The sequence below is a fragment of the Gopherus evgoodei genome, chromosome 8, assembly GCF_007399415.2.
Source record: "Gopherus evgoodei ecotype Sinaloan lineage chromosome 8, rGopEvg1_v1.p, whole genome shotgun sequence".
NCBI lineage: Eukaryota > Metazoa > Chordata > Testudines > Testudinidae > Gopherus > Gopherus evgoodei.
The window spans coordinates 54,082,667-54,103,174 of record NC_044329.1 but is presented as its reverse complement, the minus strand read 5'-3'; the positions used below and the strand labels follow the sequence as shown (position 1 = coordinate 54,103,174).

At 41.5% G+C, this 20,508-nt stretch overlaps 1 protein-coding gene across 6 annotated transcripts in view; it reads right to left on the bottom strand.

Annotated features, from left to right (window-relative positions):
- The window catches only part of RASAL2 (RAS protein activator like 2), a 203,366-nt gene that overhangs the window by 35,547 nt on the left and 147,311 nt on the right, over positions 1-20,508 (bottom strand). For all 6 annotated transcript variants that reach the window (XM_030572633.1, XM_030572634.1, XM_030572635.1 and 3 more), the window contains 3 exons: positions 16,811-16,920; positions 4,511-4,664; positions 360-458 (listed from right to left, as the gene is read on the bottom strand). In XM_030572633.1, coding sequence (XP_030428493.1) covers positions 360-458; positions 4,511-4,664; positions 16,811-16,920 — 363 coding nt within the window. The remainder of the gene's footprint in view (positions 1-359; positions 459-4,510; positions 4,665-16,810; positions 16,921-20,508) is intronic.

Sequence of the window (20,508 nt, the reverse complement as noted above, 5' to 3'; positions counted from 1 at the left end):
TCACACTTTAGAAGGAACCCAAGCTAAAGCCTAGCAACCAGACGCTTCGCCTGACTGACAATGGTAGTTCCTTGATCAGTCTCATTGAACAGAAGTTCTGAGAGATGAGGATCAGGAGGCAAGGTGACACGAATATATTAGTTAAAGGTTTAGCCTATTGCACTTTTATATAAAGTGGTGCCTGGTAGGTTTTGGTACAGCAAGAGTGGCCTCCTTCCTCAGTAGCTTCTTTGGTGTGATCAACCTAATTAAATAGGCGAGCACCTCTGTGATGGTTTGATATATATCTGGACAAGAATCCAATCATGTCTTGTACATTTTACTGCTGTTAATGTTCTTGCAGCTTCCTCTTCTGTTACCTTGTTAGGCTGCACTGTCCTGCGTAGGTTTTCCATCCACTTATCTCTCTCTGCTGCAGAGGAACAACTGAAACATTTACTGCCACTGGAGTAGGTTACCTGAAACACAAACAATAGGTCCAGTTCTGGTAAGACTGCAAAGCAGAAAAAGGACCAAAAGTCATAGGTGACTTTCAAGCATTGAAAGCAAATATGAACGCGGGGAAAGAACAAGTCTGAAAAGCACACAGAATGCAGAGAAAAAACCCTCAGCTCAGATGGGTGTAAAACTAAAGGGAAACACACTGTTCTACCCAAATGTTCTGAGAGACTGTAAAATAAGGATGTAGTCAGCAATTAGAAATTTGTGCATATGCTAACTGAACTGCAGCCTCTAGATACTTGCAATATCCCCATAAGTCCCCAAGGCAGACAATCTGATCATTAACAGAGCAGGTGTAGGAAAAGAGCTAGTCACATGTTGATGAAAGGTCTGATGCACAAAAATCCCTGCTGGATGTCACTGGAAATACTGTCTTCAGGAAGCTAAAAAGTGCACATTCTGGGTACTATACACATCAATGGGCTGAAACAGCCAAAATGTTTGACTCTGCTTTTGGAAGAGACACCACCACTTGGAGCAAAACTGATGTTAGCTCTGTTTGTGCATATAAGGAGACAGTCGCATTTTGCTTCAATTTTTATTTGGCCTTGCCAGCTCTCCCTGTTCTTCCCATTCAGATATACGAGCATGGGCAAACCACTTTAAGACTAAATTTTAGCACTAAATTTTGCATTTATTTCACCAGCTGTCTTCCATCTACCCAGGAAGATTGAAGCAGAATAGGAAATGCTTTCAGCCAATGGGCTATGTTGTGACTATTGAGCCTACAAAGTATACTTCTATTGTGAGCTCAGATGTAAAAAGTATGTGAAAGTTCGTAAGATGTTACAATAACCATGAAAAATAGGTCAAGTTGCTCATAATGGGGAATGTTGTAACAAGTGCAAAAGAACCAGACAAAGATGATTGATTAATCTAAACCAAAAAGGCCATGTTGATATAATCCAAAGATTGTTGAAATTATGCTTGCTTAAAACGGAAGATGTTGGAACCAGACTTAATAGACCAAAATTGGTGTGATGGATATGAGGCCTAACTGGTGAACAAAATAATGAGGGAGATGAACTATGACACCCGCTTTTACCCCTTCTTAAAGAGACTGAAAAAAAGACATGATCAGCTCAGCTCAGTTCTCCCTCTCATATCCCATCCCACCTGGAGTCCCAGCTTATCCCCCGAACTGCCAGCACTGCAACTCATCCCAGCTCACCTTGACTCATCTAAAGGACCTGCTGGCCTTAATCTTGTTCAAGGTACTTTATTTTCACCTGTGAGTGCTGCAAGTCATCACATGATTGTGACATCCAGTCCTCAAGCCCATTAGCAGGGATATATAATTGCCAGCATTGCAGGGGCACGTAAGATCCTGCATCATTTCCCCTTCCTTTGTTGCAGCGATTCTCAATCATTTTTACTGGTGACCCCTTTCACATAGCAAGCCTTTGAGTGCAACTCCCACCCCTAATCAATTAAACATGTTTTAAAATATATTTAACACCATTATAAATGCTGGAGGCAAAGCAGAGTTTGGGGTAGAGACTGGCAGCTCCACCCCATGTAAGAACCTTGCAACCCCCTGAGGGTTCCTGACCCCCAGTTTGAGAACCCCGGCTTTGTGGTGTTATTTTATGCCCTCCCTTCTTTTCTCCTATTCTCGCTCTCACCCTTTTGGCTTTTCATCGAATCCTGAAGTCAGCTATGTTGTATTCATCCAAGCATGCCTTGTCTATGAAGAAAACATCCAGTAAGATGATGTCCCTGACCAGATCGTAAATTGGGATCCAAGTAGCAGGTGTCATGGTCGACTTGCCAGCCAAAAGCATCCTCTTGTAACTAATCAGCAAAAGCTTATTTCACCCATCTTTTCTCACCTGTCTCTCCTCTGCCTTGTGTCTATCTGTTAAGCCCAGGATAAGTAAATGCACTCTACACATCAAGGCTGGAGTAAAATTAATTTCCGTTTCATCAAAGAAAAGTTGTTCTGAAAATAAGAGACTGATCTTTTGCCTCCAAAAGGAGAAAGGCTTTAAAGGTTTTGACTAAGTTTGTTTTTGCATAATCACTCAACCTGAGTTTCAATACAAATGCTTGCTTTGATTTCTTGTTCCTTCTTCTGTTTAAGCAATAAACTTTTCATTTGAATAAATGCTTTTGGGTGTTTGTCAAGTTAATGAGTAAAACCAAGGCCTCTGTTTAAAATAACCCCAAACCTACCTATCTCTGTTTAATGTTGGACAGTGAATGAGATTATAGATACCTTTAACTCTTTGGGCCTTGAGATCAATATCCACACAACAGATACTACTCTGAAATGAGTTGGAACAGCTTTTGAACGTGTTCCCTTAAGGAAAAGAGATGAGACTGATATATTTGGAGTTCTGATAGAGCAGTTTTCAAGGCAGCAAACAGATCTTTGTGTCAGGGATTTAGACACCTAGGGCCATATTCATCCCAGGCATAATTCCACTGAAGACCAAGTGGGCCCACGACGTGGTGTTGAGCATGATGGCCTGGAAGTAGGACTTGATATGTTGTTTATCCTGTCAACTTTAGACAGGTGTTTTAGGTAAGGTTTATCCAATTTAAAAGCACATTTATGTAATATAACTTTAATACCCTTCCACTAACTTTACAGACCTTTCTAACTTAGAGGCCACTTTCTTCACATGGTATGTTAGTAATCAAGATCGGCCGCGGTGCTGTTGCTAACAGCCCCATAATATGAATGCAGGGAAGCGAGGGAGAAGGCCAGTGGGCACCAGAAGTCCTGAGCCACAGAATTTAATCCCCTGATTGCCTGACAAAGACCTTCCGGACACCTGCAAGGCCTCTGTTTACTCAAGCTTTTCCTCAATAAACTGCCAGAACAGGGCTTTTGGAGCAGAGCTCTTATCAGCTGACTTCTCAATCTGGTCATGTCAAGGTTCCTTCCCCACTCTGAACTTTAGGGTACAGATGTGGGGACCTGCATGGACACTTCTAAGCTTAATTACCAGCTTAGATCTGGTATCACTGCCACCATCTAGATTCCTCTGTCTGGAACACCCCCTTTCCTCCCAAAACCTTCCCCTCCCTGGGTAGCCTTGAGAGACTTTTTCACCAAGTTCCTGGTGAACACTGATCCAACTCCTTGGATCTTAACACAAGGAGAATTTAACCATCCCCCCTCCTTTCCCCCACCAATTCCTGGGGAGTCCAGATCCAATCCCCTTGGATCTAAAAACAAGGAAAAATCAATCAGGTATTAAGAAAAAGGCTTTTAATTAAAGAAATGAAAGGTAAAAGAAAACTCTCTGGAAGAGATTAGCATACCAGCTACTCTCACAGACAACAGATTCAAAACACAGAGGATGTTCCCCTGGGCACAAATTTAGTTACACAAAAAAATACCCAAATACCCAATTTTGATCATTCCCTTAATGGTACCAAGAGAAGTTACAAAGAAAATAAACATAAATCTATTTATCCCTTTCTAAAACTTACTACTCTGATAAGAGGCTGCTTCCTTGATCTTTTTCACTCCAGCTGAAACAAAACTCTAAAACAAAGGAAAACTTCCCTCCTTCCTTTTGAAACATGTTGTTCCCCCATTGGTTCCTCTGGTCAGGTGTCAGCTAGGCTAGGTGAACTTCTTAACCCTTTACAGGTAAAAGAGGCATTAACCCTAACTATCTGTTTATGACAGGTCATATTTAACTGGTTTTTTTTAAATGTACTGTAAAAGAATTCAGATTATGAGGAGTGAAACAAGCTAGCTTAAGCCATATATCTGCATGCACATTACAAATGCTTAGATATGTGTCAGATACACAGACATTCAATTAGAAGAGTATAGTCACTTAAAATATTTATTCCCATTGACTGATGGATGTCATTAGCCCCAAGGACTTTAGAATCTTACGATGATGGTCTACATCATAACCTCAAAATGTCTGAGAAAACGGATTTATTCACTCACTTAGGAAATCACAAAACAGTGCACACTGGGGATGCATACTGACTGACCACACCATGCAATCTGTACTTTTATAGGGTGGAGTTTCTTTACCTCAAAGCAGAAGTCCTGTCCAAGGATACTGCTGTGAAGTGGTTTAACAAAGACTTTCTCTTCAATCCCAAGATCCAATGCCTCCACTGCGCTGCCCGGGCTAAGCAAAGACTCATGTGAACGAGATTCTTTCAGCTTTGGCAGTCCACGAGACCTGAAGAAGAGAACAAGAGGGGAAAAATAAGAGGGGGTCAGGGAGACCTTTCCTGAACAAGATTTGGCAAGATCCAGAAACAAAAGAGACTGACGGGTTAACCAGTCTGTACAATTTTACAAGTACTTTATAACCCTAAAGAAAATAAATTCTGTCAGTGCCTTTTTGGCTCTTGCTGACTTCTCAAAGACACACACCTCCAGCTAAGTTGTCACCTTTAGAGTTTTGGGATCAGTTTTGCATGTCAAATGGTTTACAATATTTTCAGAATTAAGTTTCCATGTGATACTTGTATGTCAGTGCTTGTTTATTCAAAACCTGAGTTTGTGACATGCTGGGGTGTAAATCTGCCCTGCCAGGCACCAAGTGTCTATGTTGGCCCTGATGCCATGCACTACAAACTTGTCAGTGCACTTTAATCTACTGTTTCCAAGCAGGGTAGATTGAAGTGCACTACAGTAATTTGGGTGTGCAGCACAGGGTCCACACATGCACTTGCGCTGCAGGCTAGTGCAGAGTAGACTCTCAGCCCAGCTTGCTGTGACCTAAGTGTTTGTGTAGACAAGGCTTGCGTGAAATAAAGTAGATCTAGTGCAGTCTACTGTCAAAGTGGCACTGTGGAGTACCAGGTTTCTGACTCCAGAATAAATGTCATCACCTCAGGTTCCTTTCTCCTTGTGCATCACTACCTGGAATAGAAGGTTCTGCAGGTAAAATTGTGCTTTCAGTGGCACTACTTTGGTGGGGCTACTCATGTCTAACTGATCATCCCTGTAACTGGAACTTAGTAAATGAAATGACTGATAGTAAACAAGGAACAGAATCCAGGTCCCTCTCTTACTGTATTTGATTCTGCAGCGTGAACAGGGATAAAAACAGTAAAAACATATTTGCTACTCTAGGCCTCGATTCAGCAAAGCACTTAAACACATGCTTAACCCTATATCACTATTCAGCAATGCACAGCAAATAAGACTAAGCATAAGGAGGAGCAGATGTGTGAGTAGTAGTGCACACATTTTTCAGAGTAGAGCTGCACTTTAAAGCAATACTTTCTCACCAAGGTTTCCCATCATAGTTGGGCCACAATGTAGGCCTGGTCTACACTAGAAAATTAGGTCGGTTTAACTACATCGGTCAAGGGTGTGAAAAATCCACCCCTCTGAGCAGCATTGTTAAGCAGACCTAAATCCCCATGCAAACTATGCTAGAATTCTTCCATCAACCTAGCTACTGCCTCCCAGGGAGGTGGATTACCTACGCTGATGGGCGATCCCCTCCTGTTGGCATAGGTAGTGTCTACACTGAAGTGCTACACCGACGCAGTTGTGCCACTGTAGCATTTTAAGTGTAAACAAGCCCTTAGTTTCAAAGCAAAAACATTTACGAATGGCTATTCAAAGAAGGATTGGGAAGGTTTTGTTAGCTGTGCCGGAAGCTTTATTCTCTGAAAAATTGTACTTCCCCTTGAAACTCTTTTTTAAGAAAACTCAATACTTCATAATATTAAAGAAATCTTAAACTCTCAATACCATAGCAGCAGCTTTATCAAGGGATATTTGAAAATAGGAAGCCTTCTCCAAATGCATTTTTGTTTGCATCTTCACCAGTTCTAAGGCAGCTTACCAAGACATGGATACCATGAAGGATAAATATATTAAGCAGCAAGCAGAGTTCACCTCATTTTAGTTTTGCACAAGATAAGCTACTTCTGGCATGCCGGTTGATTCACATGGGATCTTTAGACATTCTCAGAGAAAATGTAGGTTACACTAAATATATTAAAATGATCTAAACAGAGGGAACAGCTGCATTTTGATAAGATGGATGCTACAAAAAAGATTTCAAATACAAATTGACAACATTAGTATGAGCACTTTGTCTGCACTGTGATTTTTTATAATAGGTTACAGCAGCAGCTTGTACCAAGGAAAATCTAAAACCTCAGCCATGTATAATTGAACACTTGCTGCAATTAGGTAGGGCAAGTCTAAAATAAACACACCACAATGTACCACTTTAATATTATTCTATGCAAAATCCTCTCTCTAATTTAAATTTCTCCTCTAAAGAAAGAACTGCTGAGGTCACTTGGCTACCCAAGTGGCAACTCTCCCAAATTCTAAGCAAATTCAGTTCCAAAAGAAGGTCCTTTAGTGAATGATGCCAGGGAACTGGCTGAGAGTGCCCACAGCTAATTCCAGCCCCAACAGCTCACAGCAGAAGAATATGGGGTGGTCAGAAGGGAGGAGAAGACAGATGACCCCTTCCAAAACAAGGCAACTTTTCACAAATCCTGATTAAGCCATCACATTTGTAGCATCCTAGGGTTAAATGGCCAACACATTCTAATTTACATCAATCAAGCTCACCTACATGAAGCAATTGTACAGCCATCTGGCAGTGCACCCCCAAATCATAGTGGTGCCACATCACAGCCTCTTCAAATCTTTTTCTGGACTACATCTCAGAAAAGAAATCCAGGTGTGCAGAGGAAGAAATGCACAAAATCCAGCAGTAGTTTTATCTCAAGCCTTTGGTTAAAAGTTTCAGATGAATTTTAAGCCAGGCAGGAACATTGGTAGGAAGAAAAGCTACTCCATCCATACACGTTTAGTAATATCCCTTCTCCTCGCCCGTCATGCTGGATCCTGCCCCTTAGGTGACACAAACAAGGTTCCTGGCGGTGCGCAGCCTGCTCAACACTGGGCCTGTTTCCATGGTGCTGCATCTATAAGGAGGTTAGAGCTGGAAGACAGCAGGGAGAAGCAGCAGCCAGCAGGGCTTAGGGAGCATGCTCTGCAACAAGGCAAAGGTGACCTTTCAAGCAAGGAGGGAATTGCTCTTCCTTGGATTTAACAAGTTAACTAGATCCTAGATAGTAAAGAATGGCAAGGAGGGAAAAATATCTTTAAAAAACCGCTACCCAGTGGCCTACTAGGAATGGGGCGAGGGCTGAAGAAAAATACATCACAGAAGTTCTATTTATCTTTCTTCACATATGATCTTCCCCCACTGGGAGACATTTACCATATCCCACCTCGCAAGCTAAATTTTTTATTAATACATCTGTTTTGTTTCCTCTGCAGCATTCTCTTTAGCCTACTAATTTTGAACGTGGTTTTATCTCAGATCAACTTGAATATAAAATGGTCTTGTTTGGTCAGGGGAGAGGGGCTGTGAATAAGTTTTAGCAATCCGTGGAAGTGACTCTATTTTCTCCTGCACAGATTTCTTTTTGGTGATTGGTTCCTTTCAGCACTGCCAGGCAAACAACTATCAACTAATTAAAACTCAACCTCATTCTGAAATCACAGTGATACTGGAGAGTTGTTTGTTGGGTTAAACGTGAATGAATGCATCTGCAATTGCCACAACGTATTTGTCATTTATTAGTAAAACTGTTTAGTATCTATGATACTGTTGCTTGGGACATAATTCAGTCACAGGCAAATGCAATAAAAATAAATTTTATTTCTATTAAAACAGTTTTCTGCTTCTGTTAAAAAAGCCTCACCCAACATTCTGTTGTAATTAATAAAATAGACAATTTGCCCACCCCGTTACCTCTCTGGCATAGACACACAGTTAATAACTCAAAAACACTCACTTATTTTTCTAATATCCAGTGATGATGCCAGATTAAAAGAGCCTTTCCCGTATTAGATGGAAAGCTATTGGAAAAATAAGTACTACTTAGAGTGTCTGTGAAGAGAGAGATAATCCCAGAGAAGCAGGATTACTATAAACAGGAAGATCAAGCAGGCCCAGCGTGGGGGAAAGGTTGTTTGCACAAATCTGTTTCTATTAAACAGCCCCATTAACAACCCAAATCCTGATTTCAATTACACTGAACCTTAAATGGTTAACCTTTTCCATACTATTTCTTCTATCTACTGCACATGGTAAAAACTCCACATAAGGGAACAGATGGTTAAAATGCATCATTACCAACCAACCATTTCTATCATGAGAAGTAGCGGTAGGAGGAGTGTGAGGGAAAACATTTCAACTTCTCACCTCTTTCCAAATGCTGATGGGGAGTGGTCCTCATAGTGGAGCATGCATGTTCCTCAATCAGAGCTTTGACACTGACCCAACCGCCAAATCCCACCACTATTGACAAGGTATCGCCAGCAACACTACCATACAACTCCAACCCCAATCTGACCCTGTCTCCCTGCACATCATGATTCAGTAGTTCTCCTTTTCAGGAGGATTTCAGTTCTGAGTAGAGGAGACTGGGAACTGAAAACCTCAGGCTTCCAATGGCAGCATCTGACACACAGTAATCGATTAATGAGCCACTACTGTATTCTAGCAAGCGTAAGGGGGAAAAGGGTTAAAAATCTAATTGCTTTGGTAATGAAGCTGTCCTGCTGATTTTGACCTATTTAAAAGCCACCTACAATGTACAAAAGGCTTTCAGTTACTCATCATACTAGAGAGAGCATTATATTGTTCCAAAAGCCAACACGGGAATATCAATAATCTAAAAACCAAACATTAAATAAGTACAGCACTGAAGGAACAAAATCCCGTGTTTTTTTTCTTCATCAACAAATCAAGGGAGAGCTCAAGAACATTGACTAGAATTATATTAGTAAAGAGAGCTGAATTCTGCTCAGCCCAGCCACTCAACTAAAACCCATGTCTCAACTGTCCTCAAAGTAAAAAATTGTCCAGAAAGTTATGCCTGTACGCTTCAGAAAAATCCACAACACAACACCGATGCAGTAATACAGATACTTCCTAAGATCAAAAGGATTGATTCAATACTTATCCACAAAATCAAGAGAGAACCTGGATTCCTGTGTGGTGGAGTTTCTGCTCAACATTGCAATTAGGAATCCCAGGTCTGCTGAACTGAACCCTCAAGTCAGCAACAGCATCTCAGTCCGGAAGTACAGGTGCACTCAACCAGGACTGAAGCAGTGGATTCCCATGGCAAGCATTCATTCTATAGGCACCACACCCTGCTTGGTTTTCCAACTATCAATTAGCAAAATGTCCCATTACTTGGTCAACAATTCCACGAGTCTAACCAGTTTTATTATATGTATGTTTATTCACTATTGGAAACTTTAGTTTATTTGTTGACAATGAACAGAACTCAAATGTAAACAAGAACCTCTGCTCTTTCTGAGCACAGAGATTCAGATCTTGTTTAATTGCAGGGCCCTACCCAAAGCCCTAAACTCATTGTTTGAACCATGCATGTTTAATTTCAAACCCCTTCGAGCTCTCTCTCCGTACAGATCACAGCTTGTCTAACATAAATCTCATATGGTGCCACAGAACATCCTGCTGAATTTCACAATCATAACATTATCTTTCCTCTGACAATCACAGTCCCTACTGCTAACATTTCAGACTCCTTTATTTTGCTGAAGCAGACACTTAACTATAATGTTTCATTTAAATGCTATTTATGGAAATATACTATGTAGGGTGGAGCCTCCTTTCTGCATGCCTGACAGTGCACTGTGGATTACAGATATGCATCTGCCATGAAGGGGGATGTTTATAAAGGGGCCAACTGAACTGGCAGCCAGGAGAGAGTCTGTATCCACAAAGTGAAGGTTTATGACAGGAAGCTTAATGTTGTGGGCTTGTTCAATTTTTCCTGACGAACAAAGCAGCTACATAAGACCTGAAAGCAGTGGCTGAGAGAAACACTCACTAGAACATGACCAGAGACATTTCTTTCGAGACAACCTGCTTCATCCCCTCCTCCCGCACCTGGCACTCTCCAACATCTAGACAGAAATGACATATGTTGAATGAGTGCTCCTGAGTGAGTCACTCCTTAATAGCAAATTACATAATACAGATTTTATCCCCAAATCTCAAACAGGATAAAATCACCCACTTTTTTTAAAACAAGGATTAAGTAGAATGAGTGAATGAGAAAGTGAAAACACTGCACAATTTGTTTCCATTTATCTTATCTTTTTTCCACCTTCGTACTGCAAAGAATTGAGGGGAAAAAAATGAGAGGACCTACCAATAGTAGAAAAAGCTGGTCTGAGAGCAGCGGTAGCGCTTCACCACGAATCCCAAAGCCATGGCTATTAGCTGCCCTGGTGCCTGGTAGGGTCCATTCTTAGCAAGCACAGAAAGGAACGTTTGCCAACTACGAATATCTTATAATGCCATAACATCACTTTTACTAAATCAGGAGGATTCCCACGTGGCAGTAAATCCCAGCAGGGCAAAACCCTCCCAGCTGTTCAAAAAGCTTTAATGCCGTTGCCGAGAGCATATGCAACGAGGCTCAACCATCTTTATTATGAGGCCGGTTGGAGATGCTCTCAGACTCTCAGCCACAAACTGACTATATTAATTTGGTCTCCTTGCCCCATCTCCTATCCAAACCATGTTATCCGTGAACCTTTTCTGCTGTTTTACCTTTAGATTCAGTAGATATGTTTTTATGCTTTAGGAAGACACTCCCAACACATGTAAGATGCAAGTGTATGAGATGAATGCATTGGGAACCAGCCTAGGAAAAATGTGAAAGCAAACACAGTAAATGGTGCCAAATGCTCTTGCAACATGAGATACATACATCCAATACAGTATCTCTCTGGGATGCAGTATCTGGACAACTCCATTCAAATCTGGCCTGTCACAAATGAGAAGGGAGTCTGGAAGTTTCAAGCTAGAGCATTGTGAGATCCAAAACGATTTTGTGAGCACAGCAGGCTCTGCTCAGGAGATAGCCAGAAGCTGGAATAGCTGAAGTGAGGTAAGTCAGTGACAAAACAGTGCTGTGGAAGATGCAGACCCAGACTGGGTGCTGTTAACATCCCAGTTTTGAAGAGCTGGCCTGATATGCCAGCCAGATATACTGAAACCTGGTTTTGAATCCAGTTTCAGTACATTTAAGCTGGATGATCAATTGCTTCCCCACTGCTGCAGTCTCAGCTGCATCCTGTATGGCAGTTCTCATTCTCAAATGCCCTTCCCTACAATTTTCCTGGGTCATCTCTCTACCTCAAAACAATTCTGCTCACAGGGCACTACCTGCCAACATCCTGAATGAGATACAAATCTGCAATACCAAATCCTGAAGCACACCAGAATAGGTAAATCTCCTGACATCTATAGGTATTTATTTATAAATTGCACCTCTATCACTATAGAACCTGAACATCTTGGAACCATTAGAAAAATGAAACTGCAATATCCATCTCTCTCCATACCCACCTGGTAGGAAGAAGCTTATTTTTGTGAATGATTTTAGGGTAAGTTAATGACATTGTGTATTTTACTACTACTACTACTACTACTAATGTTGCTTTTTTTTGTGAAATGGGATGAAGTAAGTCTCCTGCCTATCTAGCCCTCTAAACTTGCATAACACCATGAAATCCTTTGTGAATATCTCCTCAGATATGGGTTGTATGATTCACTACAGATTAGGCAAGGAAAGTTCTTCTATGTAATAAACCAATAATAATAAAGGGGCAGTGATGACACCGGAGGTTGGGAAGAATGCCAATTCATTCATATTAAACAAACACAATTATAGAAAAACAATTGCTAATTTTTCACCTTTGTTCACAAGCTATTTTTAATGGTTGCATCTTCCTCTTTTGTCCTTTGAATAAATAAACTCAATATTGTTTTAAAGGAGGCTGAAATTTTTTTAAAATTCCTCTTCCTCCTCCCACCCCACCACCCTCTCTGGTACTTAGCTATCTCTTTCTGTCCTCACTGCCTCATTCACACGTGAATTCTCAGTTGTCTTTTCATACCATACCAGCCAACTGTGTTTCCTGAGACCTTCGGCTTCAAAGTGAAACTTACTAAAAATCATTGGGTAAGATTTACTGTACAGTGGAGTTTAGCTTCCTTTGTGGTTGTACTTATAAACTAAGGTAATGTATACAATTACACACTTTCAAAGATGCTGTATTCGGGTGGTGCATTTCCGGATAAGAGACCACTAATGCAAACACAACTCCATTAAACATTCAATCTCTTCCACATAAGGTGCCCAGGAGGTCAGTACTGCTACAAATGCTCATCAATTTCTTTCCAAAGAGATTGAGGCAGTATTCTTTTCCCTCATTGTCCTGTAGCACAACACTTTACAAATGCATTGGCAGAGCATCTGTGATGTCCAAAGAAATTGCTACACACTTCAAGCAAAAGAGTAATACTCTCTTACAGAACAGTTAATTTATTGATAGCAATAAAGATGCTGGGGTGAATTTTATTATTGGTAGATGAAGCCTAACTATTCTCTCCTGGCTCGCTGCTTCACCTTGGGCCTTTATCTACCCAACTTAGTGTCTTCTCCAAATGAACAAGGATTTGTCCTCATTGTTTAGATTTCTTGGCTGCCTGTGATAGCTCCTTTTGAGTCCTTTACAATTTCTGTGCAAATATATTAAAAATTCAATGTTCATGTCACAGGGCCAAGGGCCAGCAAAGTCACAAGTGCCAACAACGCCCTCTGGCCACTTCCCAGAAAAAGAACTGCTATGCTCAGAGAGTGCAGCAAGCTTGGTATTAGAAAGCAGAGCAGCTTAACCCCCAACTATCTTAGCAACTCCTGTCTGGCCCCTCCCAGCAGCATCTCTGGTGCAGGCACAAGGTGGGGGAGGTGTTGGAGTAGGAGCTGCACAGTTGATAGGGGAATGAGGAAAGGTGAGTAACGGTATGGCTACATTTGGAATTTCAAAGCGCTGCCCCGGCAGCGCTGCGGGAGCGCTGCCGCGGCAGCACTTTGAAGTGTGAGTGTAGTCAGATCGGCAGCGCTGGGAGAGAGCTCTCCCAGCGCTGCATGTAAACCACATCCCTTAGGGGTGTAGCGTGCAGCGCTGGGAGCCGCGCTCCCAGCGCTGCTGCCCTGATTACACTGACGCTTTACAGTGCTGTATCTTGCAGCGCTCAGGGGGGTGTTTTTTCACACCCCAGTTGCAGCGCTGTAAAGTGTGAGTGTAGCCAAGGCCAAAGATGTGTGGGAGGTACAGACTGCTGGGGCAAGAGGCTTACATGTGGGAGTTCTGAGGACAGCGCTGTAAGAGGGAAAGTTGGTGTGGGAGTCCGAGGAGAGGAAAGATAGGGAAAGCAGCAGCTTTCAATCACTCCAGCCAGCCTCCCTTTCAGGTTGCCATGCTTTGCATCTACCTTGCCAGCTCCCTGTTTCCTCACCTCCTACATTGGGCCCTATCACTGGAACACCTCAATTCATTTGCCCACTGAGCCATTATTTTTAAATCCAGCCCTAGGCGTCTTAAGAGGATCATGGCACACTGACACAACAGACTGATGGTGCCAAATGCCATCAGGGCCTGAAATAGAATGTACAGTTTGCAAATCATTGCCAAGACAGCCCAGGAGTCCCTTAGATCTATCTGATCATTCATGTTTGCATGCTAACAATCCATATGCCGTTTTCTAGGATTAAAAATAGGGTGTGTACAGTAGCCAGCTTCTACACCAAAGTAACTGGTGTTAAATGCAATTACCTCCTTTCGCCCCCCAGAAAACAGTGCTTCCCTTATGCAGTAAGAGCAAATGTCCATCAGTTCAAATGTAGCAAGATAGCATTCTCAGCTGAAACCAAGTGTAGCCAGAGGAACACAAATACAGGCTGTGACTTATATATGCTTATGAATGTATATATGACATAACTGAAATATGTTTTATGCTACATGTGCTATGTAACATATCTTTGTAAAGGTTATGATCTACTGAATATATTCATCCTATTTGTATGCATGTGTCATTATTGTATTCGATGTTATGAATATTGGCTGTGTACTTGTTTGATTTTAAATAGTCTTAGTAAGGCATTTGGATAGATTCTTTAGAAAGGAATTTGCAAGTTAAGTGCCCAGTCAAGAAGCACTTAATGGACAATGGATCTTGGAAGGCTCGGATCCATGTAAGAAGTCTACGTGAGGATGTTCAAGGTAGCATGTGAACCGTGGCTGCTACCTGTAAGTTCTGAGTCATGCATGGACATGTGAATTGCCCATGTGACTCCAAAACTCCATCTTGTAGCTGGCATTCTACACAGGGGGAGGGAGGGGTATCCATCCACAAGAGAAAGTCTATTTAAACCCCTGGGAGATCTCTCATTTGGTCTTCAGCTGGCTCAAGAGATGGCAGCTCCACCCCCAAAGGATACCTGAAAGAAGCTGGAACAAAAGGACAGTAACCACAGGCGGTATGAGTGATTGGTGCACCCAGACTAGACGGAGACTAGTCTGTAAAAGGAAGCTTACTGGAACACCTCTGAGGGTGAGGTTTTATCTGTATTCAGTTTTCTTAACGTATTAGGCATAGACTTGTGTTTTATTTTATTTTGTAATTCACTTTGTTCGGTCTGTTACTACTTGCAACCACTTAAGTCCTACTTTCTGTATTTAATAAAATCACTTTTTACTTATTATTTAACCCAGAGTATGCACTGAGACCTGGGGGAGGGGCGCAAACAGCTGTGCATCTCTATTGGTGTTATAGAGGGCAAACGATTTTTGAGTTTACCCTGTATAAGCTTTATACAGGGTAAAATGGATTTATTTGGGGTTTGGACCCTGTTGGGAGTTGGGCATCTGAGTGTTAAAGATAGGAACACTTCTTAAGCTGCTTTCAGTTAAGCTTGCAATTTGTGGAACGTGCTTCAGACCTGGGTCCGTGTTTGTGGCTTGCAAGTGTGTCTGGCACAGCCAGGCAGGGCTCTGGAGTCCCAAACTGGCAGGGAAAGTAGTAGTCTGGGCACATCAGTTGGCAGCCCCAAGGGGGTTTCTGTGATCCAACCCATCACACAGGCTTTGTACTACTCATGGGTGTGAGATTTTATATCAGAAAACTTTGTTTAAAGTTTTTAAAATCCACCATTAAAATTAATAGGATATCACCAGATGGTGACCTTATTTACCACACTTAAGCCTATGGAGTAAATTTTCATAGCTGAATTATAACTGTCTGATCATATGAGTTTATGACAGACCTTTAGCCACAACAGCATGGGTGACATGGCCATGACTGAAGGAGCAGCACATCATCCACTTTGTTGGCTACATCCTGTGAGCAGTTTCTCCATAACTCACAAAGCTAACAAGGCCTCTAACATCTGAAGCCTTGCTGTCTCCACTATTTTATGCGCTGCTTTTTAGACAGAGAAGGCAGCACTATCGATTGAAGCAGCGCAGCCTGACAAGACACAAATAATGAATTCAGCCCAGCAGAGAGAGTGAAAATGCATTACACACACAATAATGTTGTAAAGTCAAAGAAGCCTGTCAGGGTCCTAAGTAGGGGAAGCCCATTTACCACTCAATCCAACTCTACCACTGGGCTTCATGGAGTGAAAAATAACCTGTCTGGCTTCCAATTAAGACAATCATGACACTTTACAAAAGCGAAAAATGCAGTTGAGGCAGGTAAAAACAAAATATAATTGCCCCTCCCCAAGCCACCAGCAAAACACACGCAAGCCTAGATACACTGACTGGGAGCACAAGGTGGGTCTAACCAAACTAGCTTCTGAATTTTGGGAGCTGTAACCTCGACTTCTAGTTTTCTGAATAATAGGCCCTGCTTCCATTAGAGAAATTCACACTGCGGTAACTACATGCCTGTATTTGACAACAGTATGAATCCCCAATAGTGATGCTCTGCAGTACAGTATATGTTAGGGATTTGCATGGTAACTACATCACACAACCCCTAGTGAAGATGCACTGCATCAGGATATTTGTGTTTGCAGTGGTGTAAATACACTGGTGCAAATTCCTCTAATGCAGACAGGGCCACAGTATTGTATTGTGAAACTTAATGGTTATAAGGTGTTTGGAGACCTGGGAGGAGAAGTGCTAAAAAAAAAACAACACAAAAAAACCAAGATATTTTAGTGCAGACACTTAAGCAAACCCCTTTTCACCAGTCATCTTTAGGACTAGTGACAATCTCATCTGATGTAAGCATGTGCAACATTTAACAATTTAATAGGCTAACAGATATATTTCTGCTAGTTTAAAAAACAAAACCACTTTAGTTGTCCCTCATTTCTGTCAGTTTGCATGCATGCTTACACATGCTTAACATGTTTTGCCAGGCACTTTTGGAAGAGTTGAGCTGAAACTACCAGTCTCCTTCTGAGGAAGTGCAGAGACTCCTACCTGTCATCAGTGTTGCGGATAGATGGAAGACGGAAACTTGTATTCCTGTCCAGCTTTGACTGGCTCTTTGTCCTCTTGATGGAGCCTTTCAGACGTTTGCTGAAGAAGCCCTAAAATGAAGTGTCATAGCAAGTGAAACAGGGAAATGCTTATGCAAGTAATGACTAAACAAATGGGCATTTCTCTACTTTATAAACCAAAAATGCTTCAGTCTGCAACAAAACTCAAACTGATCATAATCCCATTAAGGTACAATAAAAATTATTGCATGACAAGAGGAGAAGTTATAGTACAAACAGTAGTAACGTGACATTTCCAAATTTTGATTGCATGACATACAGATTGCATTACAAGATCATCAGTTAAAGTACAGTTGTGTTAATGAGTGAGCAATGGAAGCCACACCCAAGTATTTTGTTAAGAGAAAACACACTGAATTTTTTGAGCTCAGCATTGCTTGCTTATCTCATCTTCTGTCCTGTAAATCACTGAGTACATGGCATGCATTTTAAGCCATATCGTGCCAAATTATTTCCAAGGTTTGCCAACACAAGCATTCCTGGCCCAATCAATGCAAATTCAGAAATTCTTAATCCAATAGGATTAAGCGACATTTTATTTGCTGAAACACCTCTCTTTCTTCTTTTTGATGAAAGTCAGACATAGATATTTCACTTCAACTCAGCATAGCTGTCACGGGATATATCAAATGCATCTAAGTTCAATTTTATTTCCTGATGGAAAAGCATAGCATGGTAAGAGAAATTTGCCTAACTACACAGATTGTTTCTCTATAAGCAAGGTCAAGGGAGTTTTATAAGAGATGTCAAACACAGTTCCACTTTCACTGGTGTTGAAAATTCACTTGTTGCCTTCCTCTTCTCTCTCCAATTTCTAACTCAAATTGGTTACCCTCTTCCCTCCTTCTCTAACTACCTCTTGAGGTGGAGGACTGAGTGTAGGCTCTGTTCAATTTTCGAATGCAGAGAAGTATTTCAGAGGCCAAGCATTTCACAGGCCAAAACTTACAGAAAATTCTGAGAAAACTCCTCTCCCCCCCACCCCCACATAAATTCTTCAGTTAGCACTACATGCCATTCAGCCTTCCTTAAGGGAAATGTGAGGAGGGCAGCTGATTAATAGAAGTCTCTCCCACCATCTTCTCCTAAAATTGGTAAAGATCTTCTGAGCAGAAGGAGATTTCCTCCTCCCCAAACACAATACCAGCTGAAACAGGAAAGAACTTGCACCAATGCAGCTGCTTGAGAAGTGCTCCCCAAACCTTTGCACAGCCGCACCATCCAGTGAAATGATTACTATGCTGAAAGAAGTCTGTTTCCTGCATCTGCTGCTACATCTGGAGCTTGCTATCCCCCAGATTAGTGGTGATCCTTACCAGGCATCACCCTACAAAGTTTTGGTAATGGATAGGCAATAGCTACCTAATGCTCCTTGACAAACCTTGGGAGAGAAGCTTTTCCCCTTCCCAGAAACTCGAAGAAGACTCAAACCCCAATGCCCTCAAGCCAGAAAATATCAAAGTACAGGATACGTGTAGTCCATTAAGGAGAAAAGACATCTGAAAAAGGGAATGAGTGTTTGTGGCTATGCAAATCATTGAAACTCTAACCAGGTTCCTGGACCTTTTGAGCCAGATCTTGAAAAAGTGCCTTTAAAAATGTTGGAATTGATCCAGAAGAATGAAGGCACTTTCATTTAGTCTGACTTCCCATCACAAGAGGTAATAAGACCCAGCTACTGGGACTTGGCCCTGGTGGACCCTGGCTGCATTCCACGGCATGCTCAAAGTGCAGACGCTGAGAAGCTGAACATTTCTGCTGCGCTGTGCCATGCCCTGCACACTGCCCCTGCCTTCCAAGAAACAACTAGACAGGCCTCCTGACCTGACAAGAGTCAGAATGGGGCCCCCAAATATTTTAAAAGTGAATTGACTCCATTCCCAGCAGAGATGGACCCCGACTTAACTCTTTTAGCGTTTCTAATCATTTCAGCGTCACATCATACATTTAAAGGGACAATGGACTTTTTTTTTCTGAGCAAAAGGTATAATAGGTTAACTGGTCAAATATAGTTATCCAAATACTGGTTATAAATGACAGCTTTCTGGAGAGACAGATGTGTAGTGCTAACAATCTGACAAAATAAAATAAAATAAAATAAAATAAAATAAAACGCTGGAATTATTTTTTTTTGTTTCTGAAAACACATTACATTGTTTGCCTCTTAGTTGCTCTCTGTACTTGCTACAGGATCACATCGGGCTGAATGATTGGAGAGGAATAAATTGGGAGCAGCAGGAAAATTCACAAATGCTAGAAAAAACAAGATGAGCTTTTTGACCTTTATATTTCTTTGCTAAAAGAAATCTCTCAAAATGTGGAATGCAAATATCATGGGGAGGTGGCATCCAGCATTTATTTGCAGCAAACACTCCCCAACTAAGAAAAAGAAGAAATCTTTTTAAACACTCATTCTGCCTGAACAAATTTTTCTTTCCCTGAGTTCAACACTATTATTTAAAGAGATATTGTCCGGTTAAAGTAATTTTTAGGAAAAAAATTCCTTGTCAATGCTATTAGTAATACCTTAGCAGGTATGTCTCCCCACCCACATGCTTTTTTTGGTTGCTATTTATCCTACTTATATTTATAGCACTTACCTGAGCACAGACAGTTGAAAATAGACACTTTTTGATTCTCATTTCCTAACATGATGAAATGTCTGGGTTTCAAATAGTACAGAGGAATGTTTCTTTTTAAAAACAGTTTACATTTCATAGAAACATTTCCATTGGTGGTTTAAAAAAAAAAATGCCTGTTACTTCAACTATAAAAAACCAGGTATACAAATGCTTTATTAACAACACACCAGGGTGTTTAGGAGGATTAACTAGATGCAAAGCACTCTGAAGATGAACAGCACTATATGAATGCGGACATTTAAGTAGTTAAACACTAAGGGTTCATCCACACTACCCTCCGGATTGGCGGGTAGCGATAGATCTATCAGGGAGCAATTTATTGCACGTAGCGCAGACACAATAAATCGATCCCCGATCACTCTCCCATCAACTGCTGAACTCCACCTGAGCGAGAGGCGGAAGCAAAGTCGATGGGGGAGTGGCAGCCGTCGATCCCGTGAGGACATGAAGTAAGTGATTCTAAGTCGATCTAAGATACGTCGACTTCAGCTACGCTATTTTCATAGCTGAAGTTGAGTATCTTAGATCAGACCTCCCACCCGTGTAGACCAGGCCTAAGAGAATAACTGTACAAGTGTTCTGCCCTAATCAGGATCTCCAGACATTGCTTCAGCAGTCCACTCCTAATGAGACAAATGGCAAATTCAATACAAACCAACTTTACCCCTCAAAACCACACCAGCAGAATCTCATATGTGACTTCTTATCTTCATGTCACTTGAAAACTCAGCAGCAGATTAAGAGTCTCAGTTTCTGTCCTGACGATGTTGCCAACCAAGGGTATGCCTACACTACAGTCACTACAGGAGCACAGCTACAGGGCTGCAGCTGTGCCACTGTAGCGTAGACACTTCCTAAATCGACAGAAAAGAGGTTTCCACCTATGCAGATAACCCACCTTTTTGAGAGGCAGTAGCCAGATTCATGGAAAAATTATTTTATCAACCTACCTGTCTCTACAGTGGGGGTTAGGTCA